The 21,282-nt window shown below is 30.5% G+C and overlaps 1 protein-coding gene across 1 annotated transcript in view; it reads left to right on the forward strand.

The window, feature by feature from the left end:
• LOC129945264 (uncharacterized) overlaps nucleotides 1–21,282 on the forward strand; it is a 65,497-nt gene that overhangs the window by 37,618 nt on the left and 6,597 nt on the right. The window contains exons 5-6 of the mRNA XM_056054923.1: nucleotides 12,302–12,429; nucleotides 18,028–18,196. Coding sequence (XP_055910898.1) covers nucleotides 12,302–12,429; nucleotides 18,028–18,196 — 297 coding nt within the window. The remainder of the gene's footprint in view (nucleotides 1–12,301; nucleotides 12,430–18,027; nucleotides 18,197–21,282) is intronic.

Genomic DNA, 21,282 nt, shown 5'->3' on the forward strand with positions numbered 1-21,282 from the left:
GCCAGAGGTCTTGGGTTCGATCCCTGCCTATGCCATCTAAAGTTTTTTCACGAGTACTGCCTCTTGCGAGACATTGACAGATTCTCCAAAAGTATCTTTTGTCATAAAAAAGTGCTTTCTCAAATTAGCCGTTCGGATTCGACATATAAACTGTAGGTCCCCTCCATTTCTGACAAAATTACTCGCGCAAAGGAATAGTTGATAGTTGTAAGTCACTAGGCTCAAAACGGACTGTTAAATCCCCCAATTTATTTATTTATAGCTTTTTAGTGTAAAATGTCAAAAGCTTCAAAAAGTGCAAAATGAAAAATTTTTATTCGAAAACTATAAATTTGAATAAGTATTATTGTACTGACAATATTTTCTGGTGTGTTTTTGAATGAAATCAAATAATTTTAAAATTTAATTTAAAATCCTTAACCTTTGCAATAATTTGTATAGGTACAATAAATCGTCCTTATTTGTATCTTTAATTTATTCAGATATTTTACAACTTCCTTTGATACATGTTTTTATATGACACTAAGAATGGCGAATACATTATCAAAAATCTATCCGTCACCACATTGTAAATCCAAAATTTCCAATGGCTATATAACTTTATTTGATGGTTCTGTAATGCCTTCCCATTTTCAACACTTACATTTTTATGTTTTTTGATTTATGTACATAATTTACAATATTTGTTGGCAATTTTTCAAACTGACAAAAAAAATTAAGTGTAGGCATCACTCTTTTATTTATTTTCTTTATATTTTTTAACTTAAAATATATCTTAAAATGTCAACAATGAAAGTGTCCTCATATTTAATGCGTATGCGTTGTAAACTTGTATATATTCATCAGAATTTTAAAATTACCAGGATTAAAGTTTATAGTTTGAGAGCCGAAAGTGGGAACGTACAGATCAGGATCAAGCGCCTAATAAAACAAGCGGTGTCGTTATATGGTCGTATTATTATTATGTCATAAAAAAATAAAATAACAACATAAAAAAAAAAAAAACTAACAGATAGAAAATATAATGATTTTATGTATATATTTTCACTAAATTTTCAACCACACATCGTAACAGAATTCCTCTGAATGTTGTCCTATACTCGACTCATGTTCTGTACATGTGAACATTAAATTCAGAGAGTCCTTCATGATGAAAATAAAATGAAATTACTATATCCTCTGTATGGCTGAACTGAATGGTTGAAATAGTAAAGTTGTCGAGGATTATAATATATTTGATATTGTGTAATTTAATATTTTGTTTTATAGAATTTTAACAATGTGTACAACAAACACACACACATAAATAATTTAAAGATAGAGAGTGAAATTGAATTATGAATTACTCTATCTATACAGTTATACAAGGATATCCACTCGCACTCGCACCCTATCTTTTATATTCTATATTCTATTTATGGAAGGCTACTCAAATATATTTTATGATGGAAACTTTTGTATTATTATTATTATGTGATATTTTGTTGGAATGAGTTTTTGCAGAAGCTAGCAATTTCCAGGATCTAAGGAACCTATGTGTGCAATAAATGGAACAAAACTACAATAAACATACATACAGAACATACATATACACAAAACTAGAGAACTACTAAAAGTGAATGCGGGATTACGGAATAACTTTTAGTAGAATTATACACAAAAATTCCATTGAATTAAATTTTGTTAAATTAGATTTAAGCCAATGTAGTACATAGAAAAGGGTGCTTATGATTATATTATTGTGTTTGTAAATATACATTTAAAATTGTCTTTATAATTAAAGCACATCAGCAAAACGAGGTAACATTTTAAATGGATTTACATGTAACTCAATACCTGTGTTGATGCAAATTACATTTTTCTCTTCCAAAACCAAACATTTGGAAATTTTTGAGGAGAAGTTAAAAGTGACATAGATAGACTTTGGACTTAAAATTTAAATATGGTTTTTGGTAAAATTTTAACCAAATTAAATTTAGATATGTCAAAATATTTGATGTGTGTAGGTAAATAAGCTTATTTTTGATTTGCGTGAATTCATGATGTTGTTATAAAGGAATGTTTTACTTTCATTCAAAGTGATATAATTCTGTCTTTCGTGGAAGCTAATTGTGTGAAGTAATGTAATTAACAATGATTGTCATTGAAAATGTTTCCTAAAATAAATTCTCTGTAAGTTTGAAAAATGTACATATTTAGAGTATAACTACTTTTAATCTAATGATAAAATTTTAACCAAGAACCACATGTATGATAATTTTATAAAAGCAAATATTTACTCCTTGATAACCTTTGGTCGAATATATATATAGATATGGATATTAAAATAGAAACACCAAACAGAGTTTTAATAATTCAATTTTTTATTGACTTAAACAGATTTTTTTTTCAAGTTTGGTCTTCATTTTCTTATTCTTCTTTCTTTCAAACTAAAACAACCCTTTATTGGTAGTAAAATTTTAGCATAAACAAATTCATAAATGTAAACAAAGAAACAAATTTCGTGGGCATAAAAATAAATACAAAGATTTAAAAAAAAAGGCTGGGATGCGACCCTTGTTTAAAAGTTTGTCTTTTATGTACTCGTATCAATTTTTACCAAATTTGCGTACTATTTCTTGTAAATTTTTTTTTGAAAGATAAAAGTAGCTTAAAGCCATTATCTACAATTTTTGAAAAGATATTTGAGTCGAAAATCAATTTTTACCAACTTTTATAAAAACTGTCAATTCGATTTTTCTCAAAATTTGTATTATTGTTGAAAACAATATTTCTTATAAGTAAAAATTAATAAGAAGCTATTATCTCAAATTGTTGAAAAGATATTTGAGTCGAAAATCATTTTTTACCAACTTTTGTTGATTTTTTTTAGAGTTTTATTTTTTGTAAAAAAAACTGTCAATACGATTTTTTTTTTAAATTTTATCGTTAGTTGAAAACAATATTTCTTATAAGATCAAATTAGGTTGAAGCCAATATTTCAAATTGTTGAAAAGATATTTGAGTCGAAAATCATTTTTTACCATCTTTTATTAATTTTTTTTCGGTTTTTAATTTTTTGTAAGAAAAACTGTCACTTCGATTTTTTTCAAAATTTTAGTGAATGCTGATTACAATATTTTTTGAAAGATAAAATTAAATTGAAGCCAAAATCTTAAAGTTTTGAAAAGCTATTTGAGTCAAAAATCAATTTTAACCAACTTTTAACCATTTTTTTTTTGGTTTTTTATTTTTTGTAAAAAAACTGTTAATTCGATTTTTTTCAAAATTTTACTGAATGTTAACAACAATATTTTTTCAAAGATAAAAGTAGCTTTAAGCCAATATCTACAATTTTTAAAAAGATATTTGAGTCGAAAATCATTGTTTACCAACTTTTGTTAATTTTTTTTCGGTTTTTAATTTTTTGTAAGAAAAACTGTCACTCCGATTTTTTTCAAATTTTTACTGAATGCTGACAACAATATTTTTTTAAAGATAAAAGTGAATTGAAGTTTTGAAAAGACATTTGAGTCGAAAATTAATTTTTACCAACTTTTATTAATTTTTTTTTAGGTTTTTATTTTTTGTAAAAAAAAACTGTCAATTCGATTTTTCTCAAAATATTATCAAATGTCAAAAAAATTATTCTTCGTTGCACAAAATTGTTTTGGAGATGAAATCATATTTCCGTCGTAAAATTTTAGAGGCGACAAATTTTTTTTTCATTTTTATTGATTTATAAAAAAAACCGTCATATTGATTTTTTTCAAAAAATATATGTACTTCTTTGATATCACGTTACAATATATTATATACAATTTAATTCAAGTCTCTAGCGTTTTTGGTTCGTGAGATATTTAAGGTTTACCAAAATTTTCACCTTTTTTTAAACTTCTATGGTAAGAAAACCACCCACGCAATTTTCTTGAGAGCCATTTCTGCATCTTTCTGCCTTATTATCTGTATAACAAAATTTATTCGAAGTCAATATCTCTTCTGGTTCTTGAGCTATGGAGGACGAAAAAAACGTAACGTATGGACGTATGGACGTACGGACGTACAAACGTACGTACACACACACGCACAGACATCTTTTTAAAAATCTTTTATTTCGACTCTAGGGACCTTGAAACTTCGAGAAATGTCAAAATTTTCAATTTGACAAATCGGAACCATTACAATAACTTCCTATGGAAAGTTAATAAATCCAAGTCAAAGCTAATCTTGTTTTAAAAATTATTTTAATATCTGGTAGCCTGGCCTTTAGATTTAATTACAGTGTGATTGAAATATTGTACCAATCCTGTTGAACCATCGTCCTGAGTTCGGTTTGATTTTTTGTTAAATTTTTCCCAACCACGCAATTTAAATATTCCCCAAAGTGTTCTATGATTTAAGTCGACATTTAGGATGGCCACTCCAATACGCTGGTTGTTTGGTTCTTAAAATACTTTTGAACAAATTTGGATACGTGCTAGGGGTTGTTGTCCTGCTGTAGAACACATTTGAGAGGCATCGTATCCTTCATGATATTCAACTTCTTATTTCGATCCATTTTACCTCCAATAAAATGTATTGGATCAACGCCAATCCAAGACAATTAATCCTAACCGTTTTCTGGATGTATTTGCGATTCAGTTCTTCCAAATTAAGCCTTTTAACTGTTTATTTGCCATCGCTTCTATGCAAATTTATCTTTGTTTCTTTCATCCACAAAATATTCCTCCCCTTTTCACCTCCTTCTGACCCACTTCAATTAAAATGATCGTCTGCGAATTAAAACCACGTTGTTATATGTTGGTTTCCTTAGATAGTGCACCATTCTTGTGATTCAAGTTAAGTGATCAAGTTAGCTTCAACAAGTCTTCTACGAACAGTTCTGGAAGTTATTGGAAGCTGTAGTTTGTTTTTCATTTCCCTTGATGGATATTTTTTTGAGGCTCAAATTATCTTTCAGTTTTTTTTTTTTTTTTTGAGCTTGGTTTTCTTGTCTGGTTTTTGGATCTCAGCGGTCAAATTGCTTTTGCAATCAACTTGAGAGATCTGCTCATTATTCTGGCTATTTCCCTCAAAGATTTTCCCTCGCTTCGTAGAACTAAAATGACAGCTTTCTTTTTAAGGGAACAATGCTTACTGTGATTCATGTTTTCCTTAAAACTAATTGTAATATTATTAATTAAATAATTTGAATCTACTTACTAAAGTGAACTTATTGTTTTATAGAAGTAAACAAATATTAATAACTATAATATTTTTGACACTAGTTAAATATTAAGGTCTGTGTCCCAATGTGTTTCTATTTTAATGACCACCAAAAACAGAGTCTTACCTAAGTAACGGTTCATCTCCAATTAACAAAAAAATGCATGTTATTTTGCATAAGAAAGTCTAACTTTTTTTTGATAACGGTAAAAGTACTTCTAATGCATGTTATTGTCTTAATTTTGGTTTACCCTTAGCTTGTTTGTTTTCAAAATCTTGTCTTCTTAGCAAGATTTTTAGTCCAAAACCAATTTTTACCAGTTTTAGAAGCATTTTTTTTGAAAGTTTTTATTTCTTTTATAAACAAATACAGATTAATTTTTTCTAAGAAAAATCACAGAATAAAATCATTTTAAAGTCAATACCTTTATTTATTCAGGAGATATCGAGAACTGTGAAAAAAAACTGACTGTCGGATTTTTATAAATTTTTTTTTCTGAAAGTCGAAAACAATACTTTCTATGAGATTTAATAAGCTTGACGCCAATACCTTAAATTAAAAAAGGAAATTCTAACCCACCAAGTTTCAATATTGTTTATGCAAAAAAAACTTTCAATTCGATTTTTTCAAAATTTTACCGAACGTTGAAAACAATATTTCAGAAAAATATAAAATTTGTTGAAAGCCAATATCATTGGTTTTTGAAAAGATATTTGAGTTAAAAATCTTTTTTACTCACTTTGGGTTTTGATCGTAAAATATCTGAAGTGATAAATATATTTTTTCAATTTTTATATACATAAAAAACCGTTAGTAAGAATTTTTTTCAACAATATACTTGTTTGGTATCACGGTATAGTATTATAATATTTATAAAATTTAATTGATGTCACTAGTATTATGGGTTCATGAGATATTTCGGGCTAACCAAAATATTCACCTTTCTTAAAAATTGCTATGGTAAAAAAAGTAGTACCCGTGGCATGATGGTTAGTGCGTTGAACTGTCATGCGAGAGGTCTTGGGTTCGATCGCTGCCTGTGCCACCTAAAGTTTTATTCACGGGTACTGCCTCTTGCGAGGAATTAACAAATTCCGCAAGAATAATTGTTGTCTTGAAAAAGTGCTTTCTCAAATTAGCCGTTGGGATTCAGCATATAAACTGTAGATTCCCCTCATCCCTGCAATTACTCGCACGCAGGAATGGTTGAAAGTTGTAAGTCAGTTTCCACTCAATTTTCTTAAAAGTCCTTTCTTCGTGTTTCTGCAGGGGTTTTTAATTGTAGGCACCAATTATGGGGTTGCTTGAGAGCTCACTATTTTGGAAATATACTTCACGATATTATTGCATATAACAAATCGCTTTCAATTTTATATCCCCTTACACCGAGTTTCTCGTCAAAAAATCCTTCAAGGCTGGACATATTTATCACAAATAACACTGCGCGCTTCACTCAACCCTTAACTATTCAAACCATTTGCCTGTGTGCACAGAGTTATTAACGAACTGTTTATTAAACAATACACATGTTCGTTTCAAATGTTCTGCTGCAAACTGGGTAAGATATCAATCCTACATATCCAGCAACATGTACAACGGAAGCTTGTCGATTGAAGATGTTGAATCTCTTGAAGATGTGGACTGCGCTATTGAAAAGTTTGAGCAAACTATCAATAATGCTTCTCAAATATCTATACCCAAAACGCCGAAATCCTAGTTCCATTTCAAGCCTTCAACCTTTGCCGGGTAACATATTGTCTTTGATCCGTTTATGAAACACTGAAAGGAGAAAGTGGATTCGTTACAAATTAGACTCTTTGAAAACTAATGTTAACATCCTAAATCATAAAACTCAAAATGAAATTTTAGTTTTTCGTAATCAAAAGTGGAACAATTTACTATCGAGTTTTGATAAGGGTTCAAAACTTTTTTGGAATGCAACAAACATATCTAAGATTAAAGGTTCAGCTATTTCTCCTCTTTGGGAACAAAATAACGTTCATATTACGCAAGAAGAAAAGGCAAATATCTTCGCTCAAACTTTCAACCGCAATCATTCAGTCTTCTAAGCAATATTAGTAAACTTTTTGAAAAGGTGTTAAAGGACCGACTCCTGCGACATATTGATGAGAGGAGCATTTATCCAACTGAACAATGCGGATTTAGAGCAGGTCACTCCACCTCCCACCAAGTTCTTAGAATTACAAAATATGTCCAAAACAATATTGTTTGGGTATAGTTTTGCTAAACATTGAAAAAGCCTTTGACACTGTTTGGCAGGATGCACTCATCTACAAGCTAATTTTGTTGAATTTTCCACGATATCTTATCCAAATTATTAGGAATGATTTGGAAAACCGAAAGTTTTTTGTTAGTAATGGACTTGTGAAATCTTCTTAATTTGATATTTCATTTGGCTTTCCTCAAGGATCTGTTTTGGGTCCTATTCTCTTTAACATTTTTGATTGGTTCGATTGTGCTGAGACTCACATAAAAAAATTACAGATATGTCAAAATAAAGTCCTTAAACTTAAACTAATACTTAATTTGCCTCGTTGCTATTCTACGAGACTCCACAAAAGAGCTTATGTCAACCTTATTAAATCCACTCTTTATAAATTACAAGATAACTTTTTCGAGAGATGTTCTTTTTCAAGTAATTATCTCATTCAAAACATACAATGAAAAGCCATTTCCCTATTTTTTTGGGTTTACTAGTGCAATACTAGTTAACTTACCATAGGAAATTATTGTAATGGGTCCGATTTGTCAAATTGAAAATTTTGACATTTCTCGACGTTTCAAGGTCCCTAGAGTCGAAATAAAAGATTTTTAGAAAAATGTATGTGCGTGCGTGTGTACGTAAGTTCGAGACGTTTTTTTCGTCGTCAATAGCTCAAGAACCAGAAGAGATATCGATTTCAATTGAATTTTGTTATACAGATAATAAGGCAGAAAGATGCAGAAAGGGCTCTGTAAAAAATTGCGTGGGTCGTTTTTTTACCATAGCAGTTTAAAAAAAAGGTGAAAATGTTGGTTAACCCTAAATGTCTTACGAACCAAAAACGATAGAGACTTGAATTAAATTTCATAACATATATTGTAAATTGATATCAAAGAAATATATTTTTTGAAAAAAAAATCCATCTAACGGTTTTTTTTATAAATTAAAAAAACTGAACAAAATTTGTCACCCCAAAATTTTACGACTTAAATATGATTTCATCTCCAAAACAATTTTGAGCAACGAAGAATAATGTTTTTGAAATCTGATAAAATTTTGAGAAAAATCGAATTGACAGTTTTTTTTACAAAAAATAAAAGCCTAAAAAAAAATTAATAAAAGTTGGTAAAAATTGATTTTCGACTCAAATATCTTTTCAAAACTTCAATTCACTTTTATCTTTAAAAAAATATTGTTGTCAGCATTCAGTAAAATTTTGAAAAAAATCGAATTAACAGTTTTTTTTACAAAAAATAAAAAACCAAAAAAAAAAATGGTTAAAAGTTGGTTAAAATTGATTTTTGACTCAAATATCTTTTCAAAACTTTAAGATTTTGGCTTTAATTTACTTTCATCTTTCAAAAAATATTGTTGTCAACATTCAGTAAAATTTTGAACAAAATCAAATTGACATTTTTTTTTTACAAAAAATAAACTCTACAAAAAGACAAACTTTTAAGCAAGACAAATCGACAAACGGGATGGGGAGTTATCAGTGTAGGTCACATCCCAGCCTCTTTTTTTTAAGTTTAATATGAGGGTTTTTTCTTGTAGTGTTTTCCCTTAAATAAATTTATTTATCATTTTTTCTTTTCTTAAAATCTTTTTATAAATTTTGTATTTGTGTTAAAATTGGAAAGAAATTTTGTTATTTTAAATCTCTTTAATTGTTTGTTAAATTTAAAATAATGGTTACAAATAAAACGAAACTGAATTGAACTGAACAAAATTTAGTTGAAGTCGATGTCTCTACTGGTTTTTGAGCTTTGGACAACGAAAAAAACTTAACGAACGTACACACGCACACACAAACGTCTTTCTAAAAATCTTTTATTTCGACTCTAGGGACCTTGAAACATCGAGAAATGTCAACATTTTCAATTCGATAATTCGGACCGATTATAATAACTTCCTTTGGGAAGTTAAAAAGGTCTAAAGATAACAAACAGAAGTAAAATTCTGCTCAAACGTGTCTTAATGAACAAATTAACACACTAAACAAAATATACTCTTACTTAAAAAAACATGTTTTTATTTTTTATTTTGTTGACATAATTCACTACATTCCAATATTTTCAACCGTTTTTGTCAAAATGTATCAACTTTATTAACAAAAGGGTTAAAATGAGAACTTACAACTTATATTTTTTGACCATCTGTCACTCACCTTCATAAACTTTGAAAAAAGTCTTAAGGACGTATAAATGCAGCTCTCAACCAAAATTCATCCTTTTCTTATGTATTTTTAAGTAAATCCATTTTTGATATCATTTCAAAGACTTATATTAGGTTAGGTTAATCATCAAAAGTTGAAAATCATGTCACTAGGATATTTGTGATCCCCAGAATATTTTCGCGATAAGTGAGGGAGATTTTATAGAGATTAAGGTTAATTATTTGTTTTCTTCAGCCATCATGATTTTTTTTTGAAGATTTACCTGCATTTATTATAAAGGTTTTTAATGTGTTGAAAACAAACATAAGTTGATTTACCTCTTTGGTCCAAATTAACCTATAAATTTAATGTTTCAACCTGAATTTTTTCAAAGGACTTTTATATTCCTAAAGTTTTTGCAATAATGGCTTTCGTTCACTGAGGTATTAATTAATTAAGCGCTTTATATTTTAAGGTTAAACTAACGCCTGGATAAGAAGCCAACTTGCATAAGTACCTTCTAGTTTTGAGAACCATAATTATAAAAATAATTCCTATAAAAACGTCTTCGAAGTAAATTTCGCTTAATTACCTTTAACACTTATTTCTTAAAATTTTAAGTAATTTAACTTTTAAAATTTGTCAAGTAATCATTTAAAATCAGTTTCTAATTCTCTATGAGTTTTTTTTATAAGTTCCTGGCCGACAAAAGTTTTTTTTCAAAGTCATTATGTAGCTTAAGGTAAAGCATTTATCTGGGTTTTACCGTTAATAGTACAGCCTTAAAAAACTTATTTCAAAAAGAAAGCTTTAATCTTCGCACTTCTGCTCTAAAGATTGTTTCATCAATCAAAATTTGTTTATTTTTCGAGATTCAGGGAATGTCTGGTTTTATTCTTAAATTTCAGACGGAGGATGATCATGAAATCTACCCATGTAGATATTTATTCAAAATAAAACCATATCCACAAATAAATCAATTCCCTTATAAAATGTTCATATTTTCAACAAGAATATTATAAATTAATCAGGTTTCAATTGAATTTGTAGTATCACTCATGAGCTTCTCCGTAAATTGTTATACAAATCCACCTAGTTAAAACATTATATATATTTCAAAACAAAGCTCTTCTAATCTTCTTTACTTCCAATGAATTTCAATTCGTTTAGGTTCCTCTCTTCCATTCCCAAATCCAATTGATCGGATTAAAACTTCACGGTCTTTATTCCACCACCACCACCACACCACAAATATCATCCACCACCACACCCAACTCTATAATCATACGTTATACTTAGGATGTAGTAAATTCAACCACAATTGTAAGCATGTGGAAGCTTTAAATCCTTTTTCTCTTTAATAGGTAAGATAGGCACTCAAAACCTCGAAAGAAAAACTCTCGTCTATTTATGTTACATCTAAAAAGAGCACGAATGTAGGTGGATTGGGTGGAACAACAAATCCATCTTAACCAAAGAAAAACATTAGATTTAAGTTTGTCGTATGACAAAATAAAAAAAAAATGGAGTCTCTGCTTCACCACAGAATATTGAATAGAACATACATATCCCTTTAGGGTACGAAGGCTTGCGAAAAACCAGACGTAAAGATAAAACAAGACTGATTGAAGCAGCCGTCACTCGTCCTCTTAGCTAGTAGAACAAAATCGATAACAATTCACATCACAAAACAAACGGGAACTAATAGAAATAGCATAGAATACAAGGATCAAAAGGAAGAGAAAAAGAAAGAAACAATATAACAAAAGCAAAAGCAAAACTATAAGAAGAACAATAACACCCCATATTGGCTTTGTAATCCTTAAAATTGTCATCAGCTTTAGATAAACAAACAAAAGGACACCATCACACAACAAAAGTAAAACCTTCTCGTTTATCTATCTCTATATCATCCGTATCCCGTTGCTTCCTTAGTTAGGTTAAGTTTGGTTTGGTTTGTGTTTATTGCTCTATGTTCCTCGCTTTGCGCTTTTACCGATTCATTTCGTCTCGGAATGTTTTTGTTGGGAATTAGTGAGACACATAGTGCACAAGTACATACATTACATAATATAATCTAACCTAAAGGTATTCCTCTCTGTCTTGTGTCTTCTATACAAGTTTAGGATATCCTTTAACCAGTAAACTAAATCTGATGGAACTTGGTTGGTATAGTTTTTCCATGTGTTTTACTATGGCAATTCCAATTTAAAGTCGTTGCGGCAATACCTATATGTGAAAAAGGACTTTACACACAACAATGATGCTTTGTTGCATTTCTTAATACTACCGACTTTGCCTTCTTCCACCCCCACTCCTCCAATAGTAGGTACCTAACTATCTTCTATAAAATGTGTCCCTCTATACCTACCCCCATATTGTAGAATGTAGAAGTCCGAAGGCGGAATAACATAGTAAATCAATTGAACTGTAACAGCATCCTTGATCCTTTGGCCCCATTCACACACCATAATAAATGTACATGCGAGTAGAGGTATGTAGGTGTGTATATACTAAAAAATAAAAAAAAAACCTAACCCACTAACACTAAACGAGTGAACTATAAAATAAAACACAAATAACATAGAAAGGATTCTCATTCCTTAAAGGTTTTTTTGTGTTTGTTTGTTTGCCTTTGCATTTGTGTGGTATCTTGTATGATGGGCATTTGTGTGTGAGTGTGTGCGTTTATTTGTTTCTTTTTCTTCTAAATGAATCCTTTTATATCTAATTCTAGTGCCAACAGCAACAATACTTGGTGGACCAGACTTGTACGTGGATAAAGGAAGCACCATTAATCTGACATGTGCAATAAAGTTTAGTCCAGAGCCACCGACACATATATTTTGGTATCATCAAGATAAGGTGAGTCTATAAACTTAGCTATAGCGAGCTAGGTGAACCTACTCCACTTCTCTATCTCTGCTGTAAAGCTTACACATAGAATAGAAAAAAAAGGACAAATCACACACTTTAGAGACTAGAGAACTTCCAGGAACGAAGGTATTTCTTTTTTTTTTTCTGAGAAGACCACTCACTATATTCACCATCACCATCAGTTTCAAGCTTCAGCATCAGCATGGTTGTCTAAGATAGCGTGTCCCCATTTTACATTTAAGGAGTATAGAAGAACAAGAAGAAGAAGTAGAAGAAATTTCCTTTTTAAATTGCTGTCTGATGGTATACATATATAAGGGATTACAGATTGGCCCTTTGATTATTATTATTCCTCTACTATCTCCTACCTTTTTGACTCATGCTTGATGCTTCGCTATATATAACTATGACTATAACTATGACTTGGCTATAATATAACCTAGAAGGTGGGGTATTAAGTTTTATTATGAAATGAAAAGGATTTTCCTTTGTAGTTTGTTCCGTTTGAAAGATTAAACGTAAAATGGTTCGTTATTTTTTTTTTTGTAAATAGTTTGTGTAACACTTAAAGTTAGATTCTTAAAGTGGTTTATTTTAAAACGTGTGTTGTTTCAGATGAAGGATAGTTACAAACATCTTTTTTAAGTATAAATGTGTTGATATAAAATTAGGGATTTTTTGTAAGGATACAAAAGAAAAAGCTCTTAAATATTTGAAAAATCATCTTTAGAAACCTCCTTTGCATCAATTTTCTTTGTATTACTTGCGTAGGAGTCGTTAAATCTGTGATAAAAGACACGTGTGAAAAAATAAAATAGATACGAGATTTCTAAGAATTGAGATGAAGACGTAAATTGTCTAGACTGCAGGGATTATCTCTTTACTGACCGTAGTATTTTATATTTGACTGGATCTTAGGCACTTTGTAACATTTGTTCTTTTTATTAAGAAATAACCGTAAATTTGAAGCTATAATTCACTTTGGCAAATTTCCATTTCAATATTTCATGTGTGCACTGGTTAATGTTTGAAACGTGTAAATCTCATGTGATATCACTTAGGTTAATAGAATTATTTAGCTTTTTTGGTTTTGTTCTGAAGAATGATTCTATAACCAAATATGTTATGGATTTACTTCACAACATTAAGCTTCAATGAGCAGAATTTCTTAAATTTTCTGTCAGGTTCTCAAGAAAAAATACTTTCATTAAGCCTTTTATTTTGACCTGAACATTCAAATTCAAGACTCTATTTTGAAAAAAAAAACAATAAATATGTATGTGTATTTGTCAAGATGGGTTAATATATAAGCCAATTACTATGGCATTACCAACAAAACTAAACACTAAATAATGTTTGAACAAAAATGGTCAACATACGCAGCGCCGTATTGAACCAGATTTATGTATATGTAATGTATTTCTGTCATAATTTGATTTCGGTAAACATTATCAGTTAGGCTAAACGAAATGCATTTCGGTTGGTTTTTGGTTCAACGTTATATTTTTATTAAAAAACCGAATTGTATGTGTTTAATAAATATTGAAATTAAAAGATATTCATTCTCTAAGCCCTTGAGAAAAAGCTTTGTTCAAAATTTTGATCGTGAGGTGAAAACCCTCCCATCAAACGCCTATTTATGAATAATAATGATTTTGATCATTACCGGTGTTTTATTTTTCCTAAAACCATAAGGTCCAATTCCTAAGATGTCATTAAGCCTAAAATTGGTCACAAAGCCCAAAAAGTTAAAATAAAATCGACAAAGAACCCAAACCCAATGCTATTAAGCATAAATAAATTTAAAATAAAAGAACGCCCAAAATGCTTGTTGACATTTTGCCCAACTGATGTTTTAACTTCCCATAGAAAGTTATTGTAATGGTTTTCAAAAATAGTCTTCAAACTTTTTGTATTTCACAGAAAATACTGTTTTCAATATTCAGTAATTTTTTTTTTTTAATTCAATAGTCCGCTTTTTCATTAAAAATAAAATCTACAAAAACTAGTACGCAAATTTGGTAAAAATTGATACGAGTTTATATAGACAAACTTTTAAGCAAGGCAAATCGACAGACGGGATGGGAAGTTATCAGTGTGGGTCGCATCCCAGCCTCTTTTTAATTTGGGTTTTATGACGTAAGACGAAATGGGTTGAGCTTTATAACATATATATTGGGCACTAGGGCGAGTGTGATTTCTATCGTTTCTTATGTCTTATCACCCAAAGACATAAAACCCAAATCATAAATTGACATAATGCCCAAAAAGAGGAACGTCGTAAGAAATATCACTAAAAAATGCCACGAAGCCCAAAAAAAATGTCATATCCCCCAAACGAACTATCAATTTTGTAACGCCGAAATTTAGAAATGTCATAGTCCAAGAGATTTCATATTGTTTGTTTAATTTGAAACTGTTTGTAATTTTTCAATTAATAAAAAATTTCATTTTGGTAAAAATTTTGTTGTTGATTTGTTAATTTTTATCTGGCAAACATTTTGTTTCGTTGGGCTTTGAGCCGCGTGAAGTACGTATGTAGGGCTTTTTGTCTTATTACAACCCAACCGCTTTTTTTATAATAAGCACACACTCAAGGGGATATTACTACACTTATTATGCACAGGGGCAGTGTGAGGAAGAAGAGATAGAGTTTAAAAGAAGACTGGTTTTGTATTCCTGAATATTGCAATGATTAAGAAAGACAGAGTGTGGTAAGGCATTCCACATTCGCGTAGTACGGCTAAGGAACGAATCTCTGTATTTGACAGTACAGCCGAAATTGGGCTCGAGGGTATACATATGAGCATTCCTAGAAGCGCTAGTATTACGGTTGACCTGTTTAGGAGGAGGAATGCAACTGGCTATTTCACTAGAGCATAAACCGTTAAAATAACGTAAAAAAAGGGTCAGACAAGAGAAAATGGTCAAGCGAAGTAAATAAACTTATGATGATATTATCATCTATCAATTTAAATGCTCTACGTTCAATACTATCCAAGAGGCTTAAGTAAGTTGCAGGAGCAACAGCCCAGAGATGGGAGTTATAGTCAAGCTTTGGACGTATGTAAGTCTTGTAGATAACAGCCAGATCAGAACGGAGGAAATATTTCTTGCATCGCCTAAGGAAACACAAACACCTTGCGGCATTTTTGGCGACATCGTGTATGTGATCATTCCACAAGAGGTGGTTGGTGACACACATACCGAGAATATTGAAGTAATTAGTCTCATTGATGCAAGTGCCAACCATGGATAATGGTAATGGGGGTATATCTCGCTTAAACGATACAAGACAGCATTGGTTTTCGAAGCATTAAATTCCACGCGGTTTTTTAATCAACATTGAACAATTTTGTTTAGGTCCGAATTTCATGAGCTTATCATATTTTATCGTTGCAGTTCCACAACCCAAGAAGCGGGATGTGAGTCTGTAAACGAATATAAAAACTAAGAGTACTATTGTCAGCGAAAGAATGTATTGGATTAGAAGTTGCAGACAGGAGATCATTAATAAAAATGAGAAAGAGTGTTGGAGATAGAACAGAGCCCTGGGGTACACCAGCATTTATTTTATGGTTTTCAGACTTGAATCCATCCAATACTACTTGTATTGAATGATCCGAAAGGTAATAACTAACCCAATGAAGCAGGGATTCATACAAACCGAAAAGACGCATTTTCGATAAGAGACCCTGATGCCAAACCCTATCAAATGCTTTTGAAATATCAAGTGCAATAATCTTCCTTTCTCCAAAGCGATGTAAAGATTTGCTCCACTGTTCGGTGAGATGAACCATGAGATCACCAGTGGACTTATTGCTACGAAAGCCTAATTGCTGGTCATTAAGAAGCTTTCGATCTTCAAGATATTTCTTGAGCTGATAATTAATCACCGTTTCCATTACATCTTAAAGAACGGTTGGTAGTTAGAAGTTGAGGAAGATTGGTCTTTTTTGGGAAAAATCTGGGCAAATGGCCTTTTCCATCCACTCGGACGAGACAAGGGCTAACTTGAGATAACTTGAGCTAACTATACAAGATCTGGGTTATGTGTATATCTAAAGTTTCTTTGAGCAACCTTGCACCTTCCTGAAATCTTATAGAAAATTGAAATCCTATACAAAATTTTGTCAGAACGCCCGAATGTTATAAAACATATGACATCTTTAAGGTGATTTGTAATATAGGCGTTATTATATTTTAAAAATAATGTGGGCAATAGTACATTGATTTTAGGCTTTGTGACATTTTCTTCATTATCTTTGCGTTATTTTACTGGCAATAAGACCGACCACTTTTTTTTATTTATAATTTCTGAAACCCAAAATATTTTAAAGGCTTGGTATGATTTTTCAACTACAACAAAATGTTATAGTAAATGTTTTTAATTTAGGTAATTGGTTTTGGTAAAAAGATCAAATTCCGTCATATTCTTGGCACAGAAGTCATGTATTTCAAATTACTTCCAAAATTAAAAATTATGAATTAAAAAAGTCCTTAACTTAGATTTTTTTTTTTAAATTCTGTAAACGTAGAAAGGCAATATTTTATTCTGATGAATAATAACACATTGAAACACAAAATGTATGGTTTCTAGAATTTTATTACCTTCAGAAAAGAATTAAAATAATTATATATATTACTACCACTTTATTTATTTATTAAACTTAACTTGATAATTCAGTTTGCATTGTTTAAAATCTTTTACAAAAAATACTTTTTTCAGACTCTTACAAATTGTATTTTCATGTTATATTGGTACATATTGTAAATAAAATTGTACTTCAGTGAACATTTATTATTCTTTTAAGCATTGAGTGCAAAAAAATATTAAAACTAGCAAATTTGTGTATAAATCAATTTATTCAACAAAAATATAATTTTAAAAAATTCAAAAAAAAACCATGTTGAAAACATAAAAAACTCAATTTCAAAAATTTCTCTCAATTTTGAAGGTTTATAAAAATTGTGTTTGTATTCAAATACAAAAATCTTCCTTTTAAAATAGTAAGAATTTCTAAAATCAGTCAAAAAAAAATAAGTAACTTGAAAGAATATTTATTTATTTACCTAAAGCATTAAACAAATTCACACTGAATTCCCGTCCAAAAAATTAAACCCTCCGTATCAAGGATTGGGACTGACAGTTTTTTAACCGACGTCAATCATGCTACGTAAGAATCTAGCCCACTTTAGGAGATAAAAACTAATTACTGTATGAAAGTACTAAATAAAAGCAACTTGTCGAAATTGTCAGGATCAATATGGAGCTAATAATGCATCTTGAAATTGTATTTCAATCTAAATATTTTTCAAATTATATACTTTCTTGTCTTTAAAAATATATTCTTAGATATAAAATAAATATTATCAACTCATTTTTAAAATAATGCATTTTCTCTGCTGTTTATCCTTTAAGGATGTTTTACTTTTTGAAGATATTATGAAAGTGTGTGTGTAGGCGGTTTTTATTTTGGACCTTTTTGACTTATCATCTTTTTCTAAATCCTTCTTGTCAACAATTTGTTATCTTTATATACACTGAATATTTAAATCCTAAAAAATATTATCTTCTCTCAACAGGTCATCAGCGAAGACTCCGAACGTGGGGGTATCACATTTATCACAAGTAAATCCGATGATCCTAAATCGATTTTACTCATAGACGATGCTGATTTACCAGATTCTGGAAAATATTCCTGCTATCCATCGAATACTGAAATAGCCAGCATACGCGTTCATGTGCTTCAAGGTAATGTACAAACAAAAATACATATTTTTACGTACCTATAAAGTTCAATATAGCTATAAGTGGCTTGCTTATCATTTGATTATCCTTTCTATAGTAAGTAGGTGTATAGGTATAGGTTTTAGGATGAAAGCGCGTGCTTAAGAACCTAATTTGCTGCGATAACGTAACAAAAACTTTTCTCTTGTTTTTATTTTAATTAATTTTATCTCTTGAAAACCTAACCATATCTTCGAAAAGAACTCTAATATGGAACTAAATTCGCATTAGCTCGACAAAGTACATCCATCCATTGCAAAATATATACAGCTCAACTATCTACCTATAGTCTTAGATCTAAGATATCATTATTATTAGAGCTTTTAAAAGTGCCATAAGGAAGAAGTCAGTTGATAGTGGAACATTAAATTATTTACCCATGGCATCGTGTCGTGGTTACAGCACCAGATTCCATCGATAAGGACACATACCTAGTAGCAGTGTGAATGTGAATGTGGAGAGTGGCTATAGCATGCTTCAGCTCCTCCATGTTTAACATGCATACATATCTTTCTGTATATTTACAACAGCAAGGAGCAAAACATCCTTCTCTGCACTTACTAACATAATATTTAGGGGTCTATATTTGAACGATAAGAATTCTGTTCTTCGGAGCGCATAGTTGCACGAATATGTTCACAATCTGAATCGGCGATATTTTGAAAGCTCTGGGAAAAGGGGGTGGCTTGTGGGAGTACAGTACAAGTGAAAATTCAAGTGAATTCAGTTTTTCAACCGTTGCGTTGTTTCGTCGTCCTCAACGTCGACGTCGACTTGGCAAGGCATGTCATGGCACCGATGCGGTTGGTCTCTATCTCCCCCAAACTATACTCTGTACTGTACGTTTCCAGTTCAGCAGCAGGATGTGTACCTCTGTGTGTATGATGTTTGCATCCTGATGATGGGTGCTCCAAAATGGAGGTGCTGGCGATGATGATGACGCTAGCTTGTTTGGTTGAATGTTGCAATATAGGTGAAATCGGGCCATACACTTACTTATGGTATGAGGAAGAGGGGTATTTCATTGACTGTTTCAAGATCCCTCAAGAGTACCCATAGTTGATGTGTTGTACATGATGACCCACATTCTTCTACTCCTTTTAGAGACAAGAGAAGAGAACACCTTATCAACGATGACATTTTGCAAAAGAACGAAAATAGGTGATGCGATGTACCCATCCAACCCAAAGCAATCCAAACAAAATGAAAATGTGAAAAATACGTGACTTTAATATGAATTGCATAATTCTGAGTAAAAATAAAATAAAATATAAACTACCCATATTGTACCTCCTATCCTTTAGATAGCTCGCCCCTTCGCTACTATAACAGAAATTCTCTTTTAATGAATTATTATTGCAAGTTTAAAAAACGCAACCATGCGAGTTTTTAGGAAATTTTCATTTTTGTATACCGTAATTGGAGTTGCATTTACTTGATATAAAAAAAACACTCATTGAAATGCAAAAATAAAGGAACAATAAAAACAAGAAATTGCAAAAAAAATATACAAAAGTGGAAATCAATTTTTGTTGTATTTTCTTTTTTTATGTTTTTGAATTCTAAGTAAAAATGTAAGAACAATACGTTTTGGTACAGATGCAATCAAGTTAATTTGAATTGAGTTTGTACATTTGAATCTGTTCATTTAGACTGCATTCAGAGGAAATTATGTACATTTGGAATAGTTTTTTGTGTGTGGGATTTTTTTAGAATTTGTTCTTTTTCACATTTTTTAAACAAATTTAAAGTTTGATTTTATGGAAGTCTGGGGATCATGTTCATGATTTAAGTTAATTTAAATTTATTTCGCTATCCAGTATTTAAAATTTCAATCCCAATTCAATTAAATATAATTATGTCCTGAAAAATAACATGATAATAATTTTTTGAAGCGGAAGAAGTGATAACTTTTCGTTTGAATTAGATTAAAAAATGTCCTTGAGTCGTATTTCTAAGAAAGTTTAAATTTTTAGGTTAGCTTCTTTTAACAACTTTTGTAGGAATTTTATGAAAATTAATAGAAAACAAATAAAATTGTGACGCTTTTTTTTAGTAAAATTCATAGATTAAAAAAAAAAAACTTTTCGAAACATTGGATGTAGCACATAATACCTAAGAAAATTACGAGAACAACCATTTTAATTGTTTGGATATCTTTCAAAAATTATTTTCTATTAAAAATAAGAACAATTTTACTAATGGTACCCGAGGGTAAAAATCTCTTAAAGGATACTTTAAAGAAATGATATTGTTGAATTTTGTTTCGTAAAATGGTTAAAGTGTTGACGTTAAGAACAGCTCGTAAAAACAAATTTTTTACTACTTGATTAATAGCCGACAAAATTAAAAACAAAATCCTCAAAATATAGACTGGAAGACTCTTAATAACTTTTCAAATGAGCCATACATCAAGAATAACTCCCTACTCAATAAGGCTCCAACAAACACAGAGTCTTATCTGGGTCTCGCCTCATTGAACTGACACGAGACGATACGACCATTGAAGCTCAAATATTAAATATTAATGCATCTTCGATTCTTGAAATGAAACTAATACCAACGTGAACAAGTTTTGTACTGTATTACCAATAAAAACGCCATTAACTATTAGATTTCATTGGAGAATGGCTACAATTTAGATGCATACAAAAATTTTAAAAATTTTAAAGTATAATCATTAAAATAGATAAAGGCAAGACGAGACAAGACTACCCATATCCAATTGGGACCAATTTATTTGCTGCCCCCGCATTGTATATGCGCTTTGTTTTTGAAGCTAACCAAAAGGATTTACACAAAGATTTACTCTCCCTTATTTGGTGAAACTCTTCGAGTGAGTTCCTCTTTCTAAGCTCCCAAGACTTAACAAATTCACCTCTTTGTTAACTTTTGGTATTGGCTTAGTCTATCTATATATTGCATTTTTGAGTAATGGAAAATCAATACCCTATGCATATGGGATAAACCACAGCCACCAAGATACTCTCACAAGTAGGCCATCCCAACATATGTTCCTGGAATTAAACAGCGGCCTTTAAAATATCCCG

This window comes from Eupeodes corollae, chromosome 2, assembly GCF_945859685.1.
Source record: "Eupeodes corollae chromosome 2, idEupCoro1.1, whole genome shotgun sequence".
Classification (NCBI taxonomy): domain Eukaryota; kingdom Metazoa; phylum Arthropoda; class Insecta; order Diptera; family Syrphidae; genus Eupeodes; species Eupeodes corollae.